The 14,611-nt window shown below is 43.5% G+C and overlaps 1 protein-coding gene across 1 annotated transcript in view; it reads right to left on the bottom strand.

Moving 5' to 3' along the window:
• Positions 1-1,950: 1,950 nt before the first annotated feature.
• Positions 1,951-14,611, bottom strand: part of xrcc4 (X-ray repair complementing defective repair in Chinese hamster cells 4) — a gene marked incomplete at its 5' end in the record, with an annotated part of 16,650 nt that continues 3,989 nt past the window's right edge. The window contains 5 exons of the mRNA XM_079235184.1: positions 1,951-3,065; positions 7,945-8,083; positions 10,819-10,940; positions 12,775-12,906; positions 13,069-13,235. Of these exons, the coding sequence (XP_079091310.1) occupies positions 2,981-3,065; positions 7,945-8,083; positions 10,819-10,940; positions 12,775-12,906; positions 13,069-13,235 (645 nt within the window). The 3' untranslated portion in view covers positions 1,951-2,980. The remainder of the gene's footprint in view (positions 3,066-7,944; positions 8,084-10,818; positions 10,941-12,774; positions 12,907-13,068; positions 13,236-14,611) is intronic.

Here is a 14,611-nt window from a genome sequence, read left to right as displayed (position 1 = left end):
AATGCTCTTAACTAGCGGTGACATCATACCCTGAATGCTCTTAACTAGCGGTCCCATCCCACAGGTACGTTCAGGTGTTTCTGAGACTTATAGCGAGCAAAGAGTGACTTTCCTTCAGCAGAAAAGTGAAAACAAGCTCTGAAGAAACATGGATATTACACTATGACGCATAATGTTACTGATGGGGTTATTAATGCTGCATAATGCATACTTTTACTTCATACTTTAAGTATATTTTGCTCATAATACTTCTATTTCTTTTTAATTGCAAAGAAAATATTTATTTTCATTATTGTTTGATCTGCTAATTATTACCTTAACATTAAATAATAAAGTCTTATTTTATTTCGGGAAAAAAAGAAAGAAAGAAAAGCAGCAATTCTTCACTTTAAAGCTGAAACCAGAAAAATATGTTGAACTTTAGATTAGAAAGTGACTGAAATTATTCATTATTAAAAAAATATATATATATATTGTATTTTAACCCTGAACACAGTTTACACTAAACACACTAAATGTGAATTATCACTTTGTATATATAATATATTTTATACATTTAGTTTATAACTTCATTCTTATGCAGTGAAACATTCTCCCAAAGAAAGGAAAGTGGTCAAATAATAATCACAAACTCTAAAACTTCCTTTAGACAACTTGTCAGAATATTCTGTGCAGGCGTTCCATCATTTTAATGTCTCCTTACCTTGTAAATGCTAAATAAATAATAATAAAATCCAGTTCCTGGTGTTGCTTTATCAGAAGGATGAGTCTCAGCGGCTCCTCTCCTGCAGATGCTCTCTGCTCGGTCCTCCTGCTCGGTCCTCTCAGGAGGCTGTGAGTTCACATCCCCTTTAGCTGCTATCACACATCAGGGAGGGAGGGGCCTCCAGCGAGGGGGGAGGAGAGAGGGAAGGAGACGAGGAGGGAGGGGCGGTGAGCCATAGAGGAATGGGAGGTGGAGGAAGTGAGTAAAGGGGAAGCCCGAGTGGGAGAGAGAGGAAAGGGTCACGCCTCTGCTGTGTCTCCTGAAGAGAGACGACTGTGAGGTGATTAAAAACAATAAAATAAAGATTAAAATCTGTTTCTGTGTTCATGGAGACGAACTGTCTGTTTGTTTCATGTGTGGACAACATTACGTTAAAAACTACACCACCACATGGTACTGGGACCACATGGTACTGGGACCATATGATACTGGGACCATATGTTACTGGGACCACATTATACTGGGACAGGATACTGGAACCATATGATACTGGGACCATAGGATACTGGGACTACATGGTACTGGGACCACATGTTACTGGGACCATAGGATACTGGGACCACATTATACTGGGACAGGATACTGGGACCATATGATACTGGGACCATATGATACTGGGACCACATGTTACTGGGACCATATGATACTGGGACTACATGGTACTGGGACCACAGGATACTGGGACTACATGGTACTGGGACCACATGGTACTGGGACCACATGATAGTGGGACCACAGGATACTGGGACTACATGATACTGGGGCCACAGGATACTGGGGCCACAGGATACTGGGACCACATGATACTGGGACAGGATACTGGGACCATATGATACTGGGACCACAGGATACTGGGACTACATGGTACTGGGACCACATGGTACTGGGACAGGATACTGGGACCATAGGATACTGGGACCACATGTTACTGGGACCATATGATACTGGGACCATATGATACTGGGACCATAGGATACTGGGACCATATGATACTGGGACCACATGATACTGGGACCATATGATACTGGGACCATAGGATACTGGGACCACAGGATACTGGGACCATATGATACTGGGACCATAGGATACTGGGACCATAGGACCTGTTGAAGGCCGGCCAGAGATCGTTGGTTTGAGTCCGGCAAATTTGTGGTTTACGAGAAAAAACACAAACAATCTTGTCATTTGCATGAAGAAAACACGCTCACACCGTTTATTTGGTACAAAGACAAGTTTGTAAAAATGGTAGAAATCACAATGACACTAAATACAAAAGCTAAGAGTTCTTCAGTTTTTCCAGTTCTACGATTCATTTAGGTAGTTCTAGCAATCCTAAATAATGTTCAACAACTCCTTTAGGTGGTTCTAGTGATCATTAAGGATGTTCAACAACTCCTTTAGGTGGTTCTAGCAATCATTAAGGATGTTCAACAACTCCTTTAGGTGGTTCTAGCGATCATTAAGGATGTTCTATGATTCCTTTAGGTGATTCTAGTGATCATTAAGGATGTTCTATGATTCCTTTAGGTGGTTCTAGCGGGCCTAAATAATGTTCAACGATTCCTTTAGGTGCTCTAGTGATCCTTTTGGTGCTTTTACCATTTCTTTAAGGGCCTTTGGGGTTTCTTTAGGTGATCCTAGTGTTCATTTAGATGATTGGAGCAGTCATGTAGGCTCTTCTGGGCTTCCTTCAGGTAGTCCTAACTACTCCTTTGGGATCTTCTGGTGGTTCTAGTGACCCCTTTGGTGTTCAAGGTTTCCTTTAGGTGATTCAATTGGTCCTATAATAGTTACTAAAGTGTATATGGGTGGTTCTTGCCATGATTTAGGATGTTCTAGGTGTCCTATTAGTGGTTCTACTTGGCCAATGGGAATTTTAAGGGTCCTTAGATGGTTCTAGAGGTGATTTAGGTGGCAGTGATCCTTTAGGAGATTCTAGGGTTGATCTTGGTGGGTGTAGTGTTACTTTAGGATCCTCAGATGGTTCTCCAGATTTCAGGGATCCTTTAGGTGGTGGAACTCCATCATCAAGACACAAAATGAGCTCCTTTATTTGTCACCCATCTGTATCTTTTTACAGGAACAGTTCTTTATAAATATGTTTGCTGCGATCCATCACCCTTCATTCATAAATGTCGTATAAAAGTGTGACTGTCACCGACCAGTAAGACCAGTGAGCTCTCTGTACAGGCCACTGGAACCAGTCAAGCAGGATCAGAAGTCATCAAACAGGTCCTCTGCCTCTGAAGAGCGCTGAGGGGGGGTCTGCTGCTGACTGGATCCTGCAGGGGGGGCGGTCCTGTGCAGCACACACACACACACACACACACACACACACACACACACACACAGGTCAGTGGGCTAATGAGGCTGGTTTACAGGAGAGTTTTCCTGTTGAGACGGGAAGTGTATCATGTGGCCCATAAGGAACCAGACTAGAAACACATGGGGAACTTTTATATATATATGTGTGTGTGTGTGTGTGTGTGTGTGTGTGTGTGTGTGTGTGTGTGTGTGTGTGTGTGTGTGTGTGTGTGTGTGTGTGTGTGTGTGTCTCCGTGGCCTTCAGGTCTATAGAAGCTCATATAATCTGTAGGGAACAACTTGGGATGTTTAGGAGTGAGGAAACAAGGTGTCAGGATGAAGGAAGGATCACGGTGGGTAGCAAAGAAAAAAGAGTTGCTGAAGGGGATTCTAGTGATCCATGAGGGTTTAGGTGGTCCTAGCAATTATGTAGATTGCTCTGGGGTTCCTTTGGTGTCTCCAAGGATTATTAGGGTTCCTTGGATGGTTGTAGTGATGCTTTAGGGTTTAGGTTCTAGAGTTGATTCAGGAGGATCTTACAGTCATTTAAACATATTCTAAGGTTCTTTTAGGTGTTTCTAGGGATCCATTGGGACCTTAGGATGGGCCTGTTGATCCTTTAGGAGGTTTTAGGGTTGATTTAACTTTAACAGATGAAGCATAGACTTCTATACAACCAGAGGAGTCACCCCTGGTGGTCAGGAGAGAGAGTGCAGCTTTAACACATGAAGCATATACTTCTATACAACCAGAGGAGTCACCCCCTGGTGGTCAGGAGAGAGAATGCAGCTTTAACACATGAAGCATAGACTTCTATACAACCAGAGGAGTCACCCCTGGTGGTCAGGAGAGAGAGTGCAGCTTCAACACATGAAGCATGTACTTCTATACAAGCAGAGGAGTCGCCCCCTGGTGGTCAGGAGAGAGAGTGCAGCTTTAACCGATGAAGCATATACTTCTATACAACCAGAGGAGTCGCCCCCTGGTGGTCAGGAGAGAGAATGCAGCTTTAACACATGAAGCTTTGGCTTCAGAACCAGATGTTGCTGTCCGGTGTCAATGTGACCTGATATTTGTGTCCGGATGTTCAGAGATAAAAGCGGATGTGGATTGAACAAAAGATGAATGTTTTGCAGCTCAATAAAATATGCCGCCTCTGGAACTAGGTCACGCCTGTTTTAAACCGACCAACATGGAGCCTCTCTCTCACTGAACCTAAAGCCCAGGTGACCTGAAGACCACCGACAATCCAGAGAAGCAACTCCAGCTTTAAAGTCCCAAGTGGTGTTTTGAAGGCTGTTCAGGAAACGGAGAACACAACCGCGCTGTAACGCCGATCAGCTCGATGCAAACGAGTCCGACGTGAGAGCAGGAGAGCGAGCCGAGGCTTCAAATGGTTACCAACTGGATGACGAGCAGCGCTGCTGGAACCGGTTAAGAGGAAACAAGAGACGCGTTCACTGGAGAGGGGGAAGCTGTGAGGAGGACCGCCGGAGACCTGAACACGAGGCCTCCACCCTGAGAGGGGAGGTTCAGCTCGGGCCCACGGGGAGCCGCACAGCCGGTCCGCTGACCAACACCAGTATGTGCTGGTTTGTGCTGGTTTGTGCTGGTTTGGAGCGTAAGAAGCTAAACACAGGCGCAGAGATTAGTTTGTCTAAAAGGAACCCAAAGTTCTGTCACCAAAAGGTTCAGTGGACCAAACAAACTGGTTTTATTTAACTTCTGTGGTCCAGAGTTGGGTTCAGTTTGCAGATATCCGTCTCTGAGACTTCTAACCAAAAGTACAATAGAGATGAATATAATGTCATCAATAGCACATGTATGGGTTCATGTTCAGACTGAACAAAATGCTGATTGGAAAGTCGATGAATGACGTTCCCGTACAACGACACTATCAACAGATTACGTTTCCAATTAGGCAAACAGGACTTTTCGTTACGTTAAATAACACACAGAAGAAAACACACAGAGCTTTGTAGCTCATTTGTTTTGATTCAATTTACAACATTAATTAAAACTAAGATTTTTTGAGAACGCAATTTAGTTGGAGGTTGTGTTAAAATGCTGAGCAGCTAGCGACATGAGGTCATACGAGGAGCCGCTGGAGGGCAATAAACACACATTTATTAGCTCTGTCCAATGGCAGCAACATTTAAAACTGAGAAGAAAGCAACGCGTGGATTTGATTGGCTCACAGGGTTGAAGGAAACAAACCGTCTCCATGGAGACGACCTGGTAGCTTATGGTCTGTCACCATCCAGTCTCATGTAATGTTGTATTGAGCTGCATAGAAGTTTATTTATTTCTTTCTCAGATCTATTCTTTATTTTTTGAGGTAACCTCATCCAGTATTTCACATAGAAAAACAGAAACGTGATAAAATACATCATTTGAGAAGCAGAAATGTGCTTTTCTCCTTTTTGTCGTGATCTTGGAAAGTTGGAACCACACAGAGAACCGTTCATAAACTGCATCCACATGTTCTACAAATGTTATAGATCTCTGGTGCTGATTGGATCCTGTTAGCAGGTCACAACCAGCAGACTCTGAAGCTCTAGAAGTCTCTTGTAGTGATTATCTGTGAGGGCTTGGAGCGAAGTTTGATAGTTCACAGAACCAGACGGCGGCTTTTCCTGGGAAATCTGTCCTTTAGGAACACGAACACTGAGGTCTGAGGGACGAGTAGACAGGAACGACACCGAGGGTTTCAACATCAACGACCAGCTGAGAACGCATCATCGTACTATCTTAAGTTAAGGTTCAACACAGAGGACCATGAAGAGACTTGTTTTATTAAAGAAGGAACAGTTCTTCTTATTAGAATCATTTCTAACAGCGAGAGCCGAACTCGACCGAGTTTTAGTTAGAGAACTCGGATCACTGCATTCTCTCTGCTGACCACCAGGGGGCGACTCCTCTGGTTGTATAGAAGTCTATGCTTCATGTGTTAAAGCTGCATTCTCTCTCCTGACCACCAGGGGGTGACTCCTCTGGTTGTATAGAAGTCTTCATGTGTTAAAGCTGCATTCTCTCTCCTGACCACCAGGGGGTGACTCCTCTGGTTGTATAGAAGTCTATATAAGTGACTCTACTTCTCTTGATGTATTCCCTCAGTAAACATTGTAAACATGAGTTTATGTCTCAATCTCTAGTTTCAAGTCTTCTTCAATACAGCATGATGTTCATTTAGTAAATTATGGTCATTTAGAGTCAAACAGACCATAAAGCAGGGGACGCTTTAGGGCGGGGCTACAGGGTGATTGACAGGTCTCTACGTCATTCCTCCCCAGTTCTTATATGGTCGCTTCCTGTTCACTGGTTGCAAAAAAGAAATGGCGATGGCCAACATCCAAGATGGTGACGGCAAACTTAAGCCTTCAGTCCACAAACCAATGAGTGTCGTCACGACGACTACGTCCACGTCTTACACACAGTTTGTGGGCGGGGCTAGCGGTTTCCCCCTGCGTTCAGTCTTTATGCTAAGCTAAGCTAACCACTGCCTGACTCCAGCTCCTCTCATCTTCTCATCTCACCCTGGAAAGCGAGTTACTCTGAAATTGTTGCGCAACTCCTCCAACCAACTTTGCCTTCTTCACGTGGCCTTCGTCTCCTTCAGGCCATTCCCCTCCTCCTCTTCCTCCTCTTCCTCCTCGTCTCATGGAGGTGAGTGGGTTGAGTAGTGACGGAATAGAAACAACAACAGCCCGGTGTCGGCCGGCCAGCAGTAAACCCCCGAGGTTTAACAACCATCGCCACACAAAGCCTCTCTTCTGCAGCCGCTGCTCGCCAGCTCAGTGGGAGGCGGCTTCTGCAGCCAGCTGCTCATCAGAAGCCTCACCGCGACCAGCTACCGGCAGCAGCCGGGCCGGACGGCACCACTTACGGCCATCTGCATGCGGCGGCGCTCAGTCGCTGGCAGCGCCCGCTGGGAACAGCGTCAGATTGAGATGCGTCTCTGGAATCATTTCTAAACGCCACATGAACAAAGAGGAGCTGGCAGGAGAGACGGGGAGCAGAGGGCTGGGAGGCTTTAGAGAACGGAGAGACTCGTTTCTTTCACTGACTTTGGCTCCTGAGACCTTAAAGTTATTCACTGATATCCAAGACCCTCACAGCTTCATTCTCCAGCTCCTCTGCGGCGGCGTCTAGGTTTCATGTCTGAGATCAGCAGCCGGGACACAGCTGACGGCTGTGTGGCGTTCAGGGACCAGTTCCCAAACGCAACCTTCTTCCTCCTGGTGGTCTGCAGCCCCTCGTTAGTGGAGTCCACATGCAGGTCTTCCAGCGCCTGAAGGCTCCTCTAACCCTGCAGGAGGCTGGAGGAGGGAGCGACTCATAAAGCTGCAGGACGAGCATTCAAAGGGCTGCAGGCTGAATCTGCTCCGCTCAGAGGAATGTTGTAAACGAGATGAAAGAGAGAACCTGCAGGTGAGCAGCTGGGCGTCGCCTCGGGTCCGAACAGGAAACTTCTTCTTCTACACTTCTGTGCTCAGCCGCAGTTTCCTGATGAACTCAACGTCTCTCTCTCATTTTGAAGCCTCCAGTTCAACGTCTTGTCCGTCGCCATCTTTGTTTTTTTGCAACCAGTGAACAAGAAGTGACCATATATGGACTAAGGAGCGACGTAGAGACGCAGTATACGTCTCTGGTGTCGACCTGTCAATCACCCTGAAGCCCCGCCCCGCTTGTGACGCAGTCGACCCGCGTTAAAGGAGACGTTGGGACTTTAGAACTCAGAACGTTCTGCTGCAGAACGAAGACGGAGATCTTTTACGAGGTTTGACGGAGACACAATAAACCGTCTGGATGTGATGTCGTGTTCTCGTGGGAGAAGCAGGAAGTGCTTCACGTGGTCATGTGACGCCTCGTACCTCCTCCTCTGGACGCCCGGCGCCGCCCCCTGGACCGCGGGCCCCGGGGCCTCGAGGTGACGGACGCGCCGCTTGCGACTCGGGGCCACGTCTGGGAGGTCCTTCAGGCCGTCGTCCAATGGGCTCGCAGCAGAGCGTCCTGAGGACACACACACACACACACACACACACACACACACACACACACACACACACACACACACACACACACACACACACACACACACATTAACAGGATTACGTCTCACTGACAACATGCACTCTAATATTTCATATTATGCTGATTATGACCAATAGTGAGAGTTAAATGTGTGAGATGTTGATATCCTTCATGTTCACATAAACATCTCCTTCACTAGAGGGTTTACCTCCCTGTCCTGTTTACAGACTTGTTTGTCTGTTTCTACACAAACCCAAACGACAACTGTGTGCAAATCTTTTTAGAAGTTTTGCACAACTTGCAGAATCAGAAATAAATGACTAAATCCCCAAAAAGTCGAAAAATGGTTCGTTCCAGTTGCTTTTGTTACTCGACACCTGGTGGTAAAATACTTGGTCAGCACATTTATTCTTTGCAAAGAGGAGCAGAGAAGAACGACAACATGGTGTGAATTGCATATCGTGGACTCCTCCATGAACAAACAGAGAGTTTCCTCTAAAATACATAAATAACAGAAGCGCATGACGTCTTTAGATCAGCGCTCATCATGGTCACGATAACCAGAACACCATGTTCTCCAGGCAGAGCATCCCACCTCAGGTCAATGAGTAAAAAGAGAAATAATATGTAAAAAATAACACTAATTAACACAAATAATGCCGAGAGTAAACAGTAAAAAGTTATTGAAGTTATTGAAGTTATTGAGGTTATTGAAGTTATTGAAGTTATTGAAGTTATTGAGGTTATTGAAGTTATTGAAGTTATTGAGGTTATTGAAGTTATTGAGGTTATTGAAGTTATTGAAGTTATTGAGGTTATTGAAGTTATTGAAGTTATTGAGGTTATTGAAGTTATTGAGGTTATTGAGGTTATTGAGGTTATTGAAGTTATTGAAGTTATTGAGGTTATTGAAGTTATTGAAGTTATTGAGGTTATTGAAGTTATTGAGGTTATTGAAGTTATTGAGGTTATTGAAGTTATTGAAGTTATTGAAGTTATTGAGGTTATTGAAGTTATTGAAGTTATTGAAGTTATTGAAGTTATTGAGGTTATTGAGGTTATTGAGGTTATTGAAGTTATTGAAGTTATTGAAGTTATTGAGGTTATTGAAGTTATTGAGGTTATTGAAGTTATTGAAGTTATTGAGGTTATTGAAGTTATTGAGGTTGAGGACCAGCTGCCCGTCAGCCAGAAGGTTCGTCTCCTGGAACCATGAAAAGAGATCCCAGCAGCAGGAGATCATGGAACACTTAGAGCAGTAAACGTTACTTCCTGTTCACTTACCCTGGTCAGAAGGTAAAAAGGGATTCAACCCAAACCAACACATGCAGCTACACTGAGGACACCCAGAAGGGAAGTGGAGACACTTCTTCTCCTGCTGGACATCGGCTCCAGTCCACTACACCTTTAACCGGATCAACAGAGGCTCGGATCCAGAATCCCAGACTGGAACCATTGCTGAGTCTCTCTGACGTCTTTCTTCTAAACCTGCTCTCATCTTTTATAGAACCCATGGATTAAATGCCGACTTATTGTCATTAAGATCTTTCATGTTCACTCAGGCGTCTGATGGTCGTTTCTTTCATCTTCAGTCGTGAATGAAGTCTGAGCTCTTCTCCTCTAAAGAGCTTCTTTGAGGAGAAACTCTTTACAGACTTCTTCTGTAGAACTCAGTTTCCTCAGCTGTCAACTCTTCTGTTTATTGAGTGTTACACCAATAAAATGAGGAATAAATTCACTTTTACTGTTCGTCATAATAAACATGCAGCAGCTCCATAAATACTCATTCTGTGACTTTTATCCACGGGCTCTCGTCCCCCAGAAGGTTCTGGGTCTCCCAGTAAAGCGTCTTCATCAGTGATGGTTCTGTGTTCTCAGCCCATGACGTCGTGGTTCTGTGTTCTCAGCCCATGACGTCATCTTCATAGTGACATGTAACTAAATGGGCTTTGACCCTGCGGTTCAGGGCGTCACACATTAATCTGTCTGGCCTCGTTCTGCACTGCAATAAATAAAATATACAAATAAAAGTCCAGAACCATCAGGATGGAAGGAGAGAACCAGAACACGACTTCAGCACAGAATAACTCATAACTTCATATGATGACGTAAATCACGAAAAAATAAAACTTTTTTGATCATTTATTTTACACTGGAATCAATGAATCCAACATTCCTCTCTGATCTGAGGTCACATGACTTGTCTCCGATGAAGCATGACGTCATCGGTTCACTGGAAGGTCAGAATGATTGTACACGTCTGATCAAAGTAGGAGGAGAGATTTTAAATGTGGAATAACATGTTTTTGGTGAAATATAATTTCAAGCTTTGTTTTTGTAGATTTTTCTGACGGAGGCGTTCGTCACACACGATGTGTTCGAGGACCGTGGGAAAGATGTCGCTTTGTGGATTGTTTAAATTAAATGAGGAAATTATGTTTCTATTTTTCCGTGTGACAACTTTGAGGCTTTTTTTCAAATTTGGCCACGAATACAAATGTTACAGCAGCGGCAAGTTGCAGCAGCAATAGTTGGACAACTCGGCCTTCAACAGCAACTCCCAGGAGGATTAGGAAAGAGAACATGTGTGTTTTGATCTTATATGATATAAATCATATGGAACAGCCACAAGAGACTGACACGCTAACATGAGACACGTATGATACTCATGTCCCTGTTGGTGGAACATGAAGGTCAATGGAGGTCAGACTCACCACGCGATGAAGAGGAGGCCTCCTGCGGCTCTTCATCAGTACTTCCTCCATAGTCTTCCTCCTCTTCGTCACCTGCTGCTCGGTGAGATTTCACAGAATCCTGTTTGTTCCGTCCTTTAGAGCTACGACAGAGAACAGAATCATTTAGATCGAAATAACAGATACTAGTTTAGAAAACACGTCACCTGACTTTAGAGGACATGTATCACAGGAACCGTCACACCAAACGCGCAAAATGTTGCGCAATTTGTTGCGCAAAAAGTTGAGCAATTTGTTGCGCAACTATGCAAGTTCACGTGTGTTGAAAATGTGCAGTTGAACCATTTCTCTGGTTTGAAACGACGTGTGCGAGCTGTTGGGGAAGTGGAGGCGTTTGAAGCGTCACTTGAGCCGTCAGAGAAGATAGAAGTCGAAGCGTCGGTCAAAAGGTTAAACACTGAGTACAGTCGACGTGTTAGTGAGTGTAAGTGTCAGGAGAAGGAGATGCAAGCAGTTGAAGAGAAAGAGATAAAAGCAGTTGAAGAGAAAGATAAAAGCAGTTGAAGAGAAGGAGATAAAAGCAGTTGAAGAGAAAGATAAAAGCAGTTGAAGTGTTGAAGAGAAATATAAAAGCAGTTGAAGAGAAAGATAAAAGCAGTTGAAGTGTTGAAGAGAAAGATAAAAGCAGTTGAAGCGAAGGAGACACAAGCAGTTGAAGAGAAAGAGATAAAAGCAGTTGAAGTGTTGAAGAGAAAGATAAAAGCAGTCGAGGAGAAAGAGATAAAAGCAGTTGAAGAGAAAGATAAAAGCAGTTGAAGAGAAAGATAAAAGCAGCTGAAGAGAAAGATAAAAGCAGTTGAAGAGAAGGAGATACAAGCAGTCGAAGAGAAAGAGATAAAAGCAGTTGAAGAGAAAGAGATAAAAGCAGTTGAAGAGAAAGAGATACAAGCAGTTGAAGAGAAAGAGATACAAGCAGTTGAAGAGAAAGAGATAAAAGCAGTTGAAGAGAAATTGATACAAGCAGTTGAAGTGTCAAAGAGAAAGAGATAAAAGCAGTTGAAGTGTTGAAGAGAAAGATAAAGCAGTTGAAGAGAAAGAGATAAAAGCAGTTGAAGTGTTGAAGAGAAAGAGATAAAAGCAGTTGAAGTGTTGAAAAGAAAGAGATAAAAGCAGTTGAAGTGTTGAAGAGAAAGAGATAAAAGCAGTGGAAGTGTTGAAAAGAAAGAGATAAAAGCAGTTGAAGTGTTGAAGAGAAAGAGATACAAGCAGTTGAAGAGAAAGAGATACAAGCAGTTGAAGTGTTAAAGAGAAACAAGCAGTTGAAGTGTTAAAGAGAAAGAGATAAAAGCAGTTGTGGTGTTGAAGAGAAAGATAAAAGCAGTTGAAGAGAAAGAGATAAAAGCAGTTGAAGTGTTGAAGAGAAAGAGATAAAAGCAGTTGAAGTGTTGAAGAGAAAGAGATAAAAGCAGTTGAAGAGTTGAAGAGAAAGAGATAAAAGCAGTTGAAGAGTTGAAGAGAAAGAGATAAAAGCAGTTGAAGTGTTGAAGAGAAAGAGATAAAAGCAGTTGAAGTGTTGAAAAGAAAGAGATAAAAGCAGTTGAAGTGTTGAAGAGAAAGAGATACAAGCAGTTGAAGAGAAAGAGATACAAGCAGTTGAAGTGTTAAAGAGAAACAAGCAGTTGAAGTGTTAAAGAGAAAGAGATAAAAGCAGTTGAAGTGTTGAAGAGAAAGATAAAAGCAGTTGAAGAGAAAGAGATAAAAGCAGTTGAAGTGTTGAAGAGAAAGAGATAAAAGCAGTTGAAGTGTTGAAGAGAAAGAGATAAAAGCAGTTGAAGAGTTGAAGAGAAAGAGATAAAAGCAGTTGAAGAGTTGAAGAGAAAGAGATAAAAGCAGTTGAAGAGTTGACGTTCCAGCACTGAAAGAACTAAACAGGTGAGCACGATAAACACGTTTACTCCTAGAAGACGTGCAGAATACCTGGCTTCCTGCAGGTGCGTCACAGCTTCCTTGAGGCTGCGGATCTTTGCTTTCTTCTCATTCAGGACCAAAACAAACCGAGAGTACAGCTCCACCTCCAGGGCTTCTTTACCTCCAGCATACCTCTTCAGTCTTCAATATGCAGCCACACAAAGTACAACAGGTCAAAACCAAAACAATGTGCAGCTACAGACTGGTTCACATTCTAGTCCAGAAGTACCAGAACCCAAAGTACAGGAAGTCTAATTGACTTATTCATTGTTCTTTGTTTTGTTCTGGTTGTTCTGTGTTTACTCTGCGGTGATGCGTTGCTGTTCTCGTCTCAGTCTTTGGTTCTCTTTCTCCAGCTTCTGGTTCTGGTTCTCCAGCGAGTTCCCCGTCTGCAGACTGTGGATCAGTAACCCTCTCACCGCCTCCGCCGGCTCCGGGACGACCTTCAGCAGAGCAGAACCCAACCGGAACTGGAAGAACAAGGAGGAGAACCCATAAACAGGAGGTCACTGCAGCTTCTACTAAAACAACGTCAGATTACCCTCAAACGCTGCAGACGGGACTCGATCTAAAATAGTTTCATATCTGATCATATTTGATCTGGGCGGTCGGTCTCCGTCACACATGAACCGTTAGCACCTGGAGAACAAAGTCTTCTCCAGGACAAGAGGCAGAACGTCGACCTATCTGACCTTCAGCGCCCGAAATAACTGACCTTAAAACAGAGAGAGAAATGTGGTGACGACCACGAACAATGTTGTAGTGGACGTTTCTGAAAACTACGGGAGATGTTGGGCATTAATGAATACGTTTCATACGAGCCTCGTACTGTTGCTGAAGACGCTGAAAAACATTGAGCGAGATGGTAACGCAACAATGTAACGTAACATAATGTACAAATGTAACGCAACAATGTAACGTAACAACGTAACAATGCAACATAACAACGTAACATAACAACATAACAACGTAACGTAACGTAACAATGTTACCAACGTAACAACAAAACAATGTAACGTAATGTAACAATGTTACCAACGTAACAACATAACAATGTAACATAACGTAACATTACAACGTAACATTACAACGTAACATTACAACGTAACATTACAACGTAACGTAAAAACGTGACAACGCAACGTAACAACGCAAACTAACAACATAGTGTAACAACATAGCGTAACATAACAATGTAGCTCAGCTTCGTTTAACAAACACCAAACATTGTGCAACACCGTCCATCCCATAATAACTGTGGTCACCTGGGTGAAAGTCCTTTCTGTTTGACCGATCAACCAGAAGTTGGACTCTCTCGTTTGTTAACACAAATTATACCGAGAACCTTTCTACATATATTCCACATCACTTCAAACTACTTATTTTTAAAAACCAAACAAGTTTAATCAAAGTCACGAATGAAGGTCAAATTCTTTAAAGAATTTGAAAACAAAAGTGAGTTAAAAGTCGGGCGTTCCTGCTCTCCGACCTACGAGGGCGTGGAGTCACAAACGAATCGGTCAAAATTCAGACGTTAATCGTCAGATCGTTGATTTAAACGTTTTATTTCAGTCTTTTTCTTGAGACTGGTGCATTAGAAGCTGGCCCCTCCCCCTCTCTTGATTATTTACTTATTTATTTGCCAGCTATTGCTTCACTTCTTAGAAACGTTGAGGAAATAAAAGAAACCCTGCTGGACATGGAAAACCCTCTGAGCTCCGGTGGCGTTCCGCTCTCTGAGTCACATGACCAGCTGGCCGTGATGTCATGGAGAAGTCATTTAACTGCAGCTCCTCTGAGTCTACGGGAGTAATGTGGGGTCAAGGGTCACTGCGACATGAACTGG

The sequence above is a fragment of the Taurulus bubalis genome (assembly GCF_910589615.1).
Source record: "Taurulus bubalis genome assembly, chromosome: 19".
In the NCBI taxonomy this organism is placed as follows: domain Eukaryota; kingdom Metazoa; phylum Chordata; class Actinopteri; order Perciformes; family Cottidae; genus Taurulus; species Taurulus bubalis.
The sequence above is the reverse complement of the archived record's forward strand: the minus strand, read 5'-3'. Positions and strand labels throughout refer to the sequence as shown.